Source organism: Paramormyrops kingsleyae, chromosome 15 (genome assembly GCF_048594095.1).
Source record: "Paramormyrops kingsleyae isolate MSU_618 chromosome 15, PKINGS_0.4, whole genome shotgun sequence".
NCBI classification, from domain to species: domain Eukaryota; kingdom Metazoa; phylum Chordata; class Actinopteri; order Osteoglossiformes; family Mormyridae; genus Paramormyrops; species Paramormyrops kingsleyae.
Window position 1 is genome coordinate 13,009,691 of NC_132811.1, and position 5,509 is coordinate 13,015,199.

Below are 5,509 nucleotides of genomic sequence, written 5' to 3' on the forward strand. Positions count from 1 at the left end.
TAAATTATCCACAGTAATTTATTTAAACACCGAATGAGCATTTTGTAAACCAATATATTGGGAAATCGGTACAGATATGTAAAATATAGTACAACAAGTTGTGATGGATGTTTTGATTGTTTCACAGAATGTAGATGAAGTTTGCATTACAAAAAAAAAAACAACAAAACAGGGCCCTGTATCATGAAACTCGATTTCTTTCTTAGCAGGATAACTTGTTGGATTTAAAGTAGTCTGGGTTAAATGTAATTGAACAAAGATAAAGAAAGTCCATTTGAACTGGGTTACCTTAAATCCGATAAGTTATCTAGCTAACCAACAAATCTTGCCTTGTGATAGAGGTCCCAGAACTCAACACGCAGAGCCTGGAAAGTATTTACATCTTAGCTGAGTTTGATTCCAATGTTTCAGTCCAGCATCATTTCATGGTTTAGATATGGCACATATTTGTGGTTCACCTACAGGACGTCTGGAGGTTTCACGTCTCAGATTCCGACGTATGTGCCATTGTAGAAGAAAGGCTTGTCTGAGACACAGTGACCTACAGTCTCAGGGGTCCATCGCTGCACCTCTGGCTTGCCTTCTTTACCGGGCCGCACAATGACCGTGTTACGGGAGAGGAGGGATGGGTCCTCGTTGAAGAAGTTGAAGGGCCGCAGGAAAAAGCCCACAGCATTGCCGGGTGTGGCCGTGTTGGGGATGTCTTCCGAGTGTGGGATGTGCAGGAAGCCTACAGTCACCCAGGCAACGAGGTCCTGTCGGAACACATGGTCTCAGTATGTCTCGATCCAATCAAATAATTTTCTTGGTTACCATTCTGTTTCAGATTATGAGGGATTATTTGTCTGAGACATTAGGCATTAAAATCAGGGTTAGGGTTTATTTGAGCTATTTTCACAGATCCAAGTTTCAAGTTCATACATGAGAGTGAGAAAATGGGACTGGAAAAGATGCCAGACCAAGATCAAGTAGTGATCAGGCAATGCAATAGATGGCTTTTTTATTTTGAAGGAGTTCAGGAGACAAAAGGGGGTCGTGTGTGTGTGTGTGTCTGTTTATGTGTATAAGGTCTGGACACACCTACTGAAATTGCTTTGTTTTTCAACATCTCAGAGTTAAATAGTAAGTATTATCTTGTGAACATGGAAAGAGAAGGAGTGCTGCGACCTGGCCCCCACAATCCCCTGACCTAAACCTTATAAAGTTGGTTTGGGATGAGTTTGATCAAAGAGTAAGAGCAAGGTAGCCAACTAGTGCCCAGAACTTGTGGAAACTCCTTCAGGACTGTTGGAGAAACGTTCCAGGTGGCAACATCTATAAGCTGGTTGAAAGAATACCAAGAGTCTGTAATGGCTTTATCAAGGCAAAAGGGAGCTATTTTGAAGAGCCTAAAATTTGAGAAAATTTTGAGATATAGAACATTTCTCTTGGTCATTGCAATATTTGATATGTATTACCCCATTGCCTTGATGCCTATAAGCTGAATAGCATAGTTAAAATAAAAACAACTGCATTAACGCAGTTGTGTCCAGATTTGTTATTGGTATTATATGTGTGTGTGTGTGTGTGTGTGCGTGCGTGTGTGTGTATAGTATGTATATGCATATATACACACACACACACTAACACATTCAGTGGTCAATACATAATACCAGGTATAACCCATTTCTGTCTCCAGAGCCACTTCAAGGTACTGAGCACTGGTAGCCTTTCTGTTACCTTTAACAAGTTTCCTCTGAACTCTCTCATTAATAGGGTGTTTTCAGAAATGCCGACAGTCACATGATGTTTAAAATCACTTCAATCACACACCCTGGCCTCTCAAAAGCTTTGTCACACACTAATGGAACTTTTCGACCCTGTCGGTGTGCTTGTATGATTCACTGTTTGAAGGAGAGGGCTGTTTGCATTAACGAGCAGCTGTGACTAATGGCCAATGAGTGTATGCACATTTATAATTAAATGTATGTACATTTATTTAGCAGTTTGAACTATGTTCAAAGAGTGGTTCAGGATGTGATTTGACCACCTCTAAACCTGTTTGGAAAGAGTGATAATGTGTTTCACGGTGGCACCCGACTTGCCTGGTTGACAATGTCTTCGTTGTTGCGCAGGTAATCCTCAAAGGAGACCACAGGCTCCCAGGGGTCATTCTGAGTGTAGATGCTGCTGCTGGTCGCCTCACTGTCCTTGTGCCTCGTCACTGCCAAGGGATACCTGCATAAAAAATGTAGTTTGAACCGGCTCATAGCCTGAAATAGATTTACAGAAGTATCAATTGACCCTTCTAGGTAGATTTTACCAATGCTCTTTTTAAGCAGGTGGGGGGGGGGGGGGAGACAAAATACGAGGGGGGTTGAAACTCATTTTACAACTACCTGGCTAAGTGCCTTGTCTGGAGTGATTAGAATTTCAGGGGGGTCAAACCCATTATTTTACTACATGGCTGCATGCCTGGTTTTGGAGTATAATACAGTCATAATACGGATTTACTGGGTCAACCTCATAGTACAGATAGTATTCAGAATGTTCCAACGCTCAAGCATCACAGTGTCAGAAAAAACAGAGCCCTAATTTGTACCTTTGTTTGTCACTCGAGCTGCACCCTCAAGGGTCTGCCAATTGTACCCTAGCTGTAGGTAAGTGTACCTTTTAGTCTAATTTAAGGTACAGAAATGGACTCTGAGGAGCGTCCCCAAGGTACAAACAACATTAATATACCCCAATGGTGCAAAAATGTACTTCATAATCCATTTCTGTATCTTATAAGGTACAGTTACCCTTGAGGGTACAACCTCAGTGACAAGCAAAGATACAAATTGGTGCTTTTTTCTGATAGTGTGATAATATTTGCCAGGTCCCAATATTCAGATTGCCTGGGGAGCAGAAGAAGCCCCGGGTGGCCATACCTAGACCAGCTGATGCCGTTTTCCTCCTGGCAGCCTCGGGGCAGCACGCTGTGGGCGTGGGAGTTGAACTGGATGCGGTAGCCCTTCTTGTGACCCCATTTGTTAGACTCGTTGGGGTTGTAGAAGTGCAGGTAGCGTGGCATCTTCTTGCCGAAGCGGAACGCGGCGCTTCGTTCCGTGGGTCGCTGCGTGCGGACGAGCCGCGACTGCACGATGGTGTGGTCAGGGCTCCACGGGTTGGTGAAGTTCTCAAACTTGAGGCTCATCGTCTCAAAGCTGTTCTCCCGGCCTGAGCAGAGGCAGCCATTTTAGATAGTAGGGGCAATTTATACAGTATGTGAAAATAGTCTGAGTTTTAATCACATGGTCATGAATTTAAATTTTGTCAGTGGAATAATTTAAGTAAAACATTTCATTTATTATTATTATTCAGCTTATTTGTGTCATTTCTAGCATAACACCTTGTAAAATACTAATCATATGTAGACTATAGATAAAAATAATATGTATAGTTATTATAAATATGGATATAAATTAATCTGCATACATTTTTGTTGCAGTTCAAGTGTCCCAGCTTTTCCTCAACCAAGTCAAGGAAACTGGGTGCAGGAATTGATTATGTAGTGGGGTTTTTTTCTGTACTTTATCATTTGACTTTTGCCGTTACCTTTTTTTGGGTAAAATAACGTCTTATTCCAGGTTATGCTGATAGCCCCAAAGCTTACCAGAAATGTCCAGGTCCACCTTGTAATGAATAAGGTGAGTGTGCAGGTTGCCCAGCACATAGCTGTAGACCTTGTTCCCATAGTGAAGCCCTTCCTGCGTGAAAAAGGTGGCATGGATGTAGCCAGTGGCGCTGACCCGTGACTCCATCACCCCGTTCTGGTAGAAGTAGAAGTCCCAGATGTAATCATAGTTGTAGACTGTAGACGTGGTCCGGATCACCAGGACATGGTTTTCCAGACCCCCGAAGAAGTTGTAGCCTCCGTGGAAGTTGCTGTTGAAATGTCGCCTGAGGGGCATGGCGGTGGTCATCTCGAAAATGCAGAGCGCGTTCTTGTGCTTCACCGGTTTGTCCGTGTCGTAGTAGTGGTGAAGGTCCAGGAAGGTAGCTATTTCGGGACAGTCGATCCCCGGAGCCAGCTCGTAGGTCACGGTGCCCATGGCCCAACCAGCGTCAATGTACTTGGTCTGCATGGCTGCCGGGGTGTGCCCCGCGTAGAAGGCGATGGCCTCCTGCAGGCTGATCTCGTAGGCGATCCTCTCGCCATTGAAGCGAAGGTCGAAAATCTGGATTCCGGCGGAGGAGCGCACTCGGTAGGCAAAGGACCAACCGGCATACTCCACAAAGTTCCCCTCCACGCGGTAGCGCCGCCCCTGTGGCTCTACCAGTTTCGGCCCATGGATGTCGGTCGGTGTGTTGCTGTGGCCACGCGGGATGTAAGTAGAATACAGGTCCTGCTGGTCATGCTCTGGGAGCCTCAGTTTCAGCAGGTCACCATTGTCGTACCGCTCGACCAGCTCGTCCATGCTGTCGAAGTACTGCCCATTGTACCACACTTTCTCCACTGTCCAATTTTCTGGGTCCAGGTCACGGTGGTTGATGAGGACCTCGAAGCCCACTGGGTGGATGAAGTACCCTTCCACGAACTTCTGGAGCATTATCCAGGTCCTCCTTTCACCTGAGGCTAGTCCCCGGGGAGCAATGTCAGAAAAGGTCAGACAGCGGTCAGTACAGTTATTGAAAGTGAAACCCGTGCTCTCCTCAAGTAGTCGGTGCACCTTGGCGGTAATCTTCTTCAACATGGCGTCCAAGTGTGCGTACTCCACCATGGAAATCGGCCGTGATTCAAATTTGATTGGCCGGTTGCTCCTGAAGGTCCTGACCTGGTAGGAGTTGGGGAATGGCAGCGGCCCCACAATGTACTCCGTGATGTTGGGCTGCAGCTGCCGGCCAAACTGAACCACGACCCGAGCCTGGCGGGGGGGCTTGGCACGGCCCTGGTCTAGCGCCCGTAGCGCCTGCTCCTTTCGGGGCAGCTGCAGCTCTATCAGCAGGATGCTGTTCTTCTTCAGCTCCTTGCCCTTCGCTGGCGAGAGGCCCAGCTCCTTACAGGACGATAGGTAGTCGCGTACCGCATGCATCTCCTGGGCGGTGAGGTCGGCGAAAATGGAGGCACCGTGGTGAGCCCATTCCCGCGATCGGGGGCTGGCGGCTGAAGCATTTATTACAACCGCGAGCAGCAAGCAGAAGAACAACATGTCCACACCTGCAGAGACAGGCACGGCTTGATATCAACCCCCCCAGTTCCAAACACACTGACTGCATCTGCCTAAAACCCCCCCTCTCATAATTTTGTTTTTAATCTGTTTTATGAATATAAAAAATGCAAAAAAAATTCATAATATATGTTGCTACAAAGCCAAAGCCAGTTTTTGGTGCAGATGTACCTACGTGTTTTGCAGCCTGCTGCTTCTTCTACTTACGGGTATTCGTTTGTGTTTTTGTAGCTGTTCACTCCCTCTTCTGGTTCCCTGCTGGAGCACAGTGAACATGATATGTTCTGGAGCTGTTTTTAACAGCTCCCTCTCCCGCCTCC

At 46.3% G+C, this 5,509-nt stretch overlaps 1 protein-coding gene across 3 annotated transcripts; it reads right to left on the reverse strand.

Annotated features, from left to right (window-relative positions):
* Window positions 1–5,509, reverse strand: aoc1 (amine oxidase copper containing 1). Of its 3 annotated transcripts, none has more exons than XM_023804459.1 (5): window positions 5,397–5,509; window positions 3,635–5,179; window positions 2,910–3,198; window positions 2,085–2,217; window positions 1–755 (listed from the first exon to the last, which is right to left on the reverse strand). In XM_023804459.1, the coding sequence occupies exons 2-5, from the start codon at window positions 5,169–5,171 to the stop codon at window positions 486–488; spliced, it is 2,229 nt and encodes a 742-aa protein (XP_023660227.1). In that variant the 5' UTR covers window positions 5,172–5,179; window positions 5,397–5,509; the 3' UTR covers window positions 1–485. The 3 variants fall into 3 exon arrangements, with proteins under 3 accessions (XP_023660227.1, XP_023660228.1, XP_023660229.1); XM_023804460.1 differs by having other exon boundaries at window positions 5,365–5,484; XM_023804461.1 differs by having other exon boundaries at window positions 5,361–5,464.

Coding starts and splice junctions, on each gene's coding strand:
- aoc1 (XM_023804459.1), bottom strand. CDS start 5,171: ATGTTGTTCTTCTGCTTGCTGCTCGCGGTTGTAATAAATGCTTCAGCC. Junction 3,199..3,634: donor GGTGGACCTGGACATTTCTG/GTAAGCTTTGGG, acceptor GCCTCTGCTCAG/GCCGGGAGAACAGCTTTGAG. Junction 756..2,084: donor ACGAAGACATTGTCAACCAG/GCAAGTCGGGTG, acceptor GTGTTCCGACAG/GACCTCGTTGCCTGGGTGAC.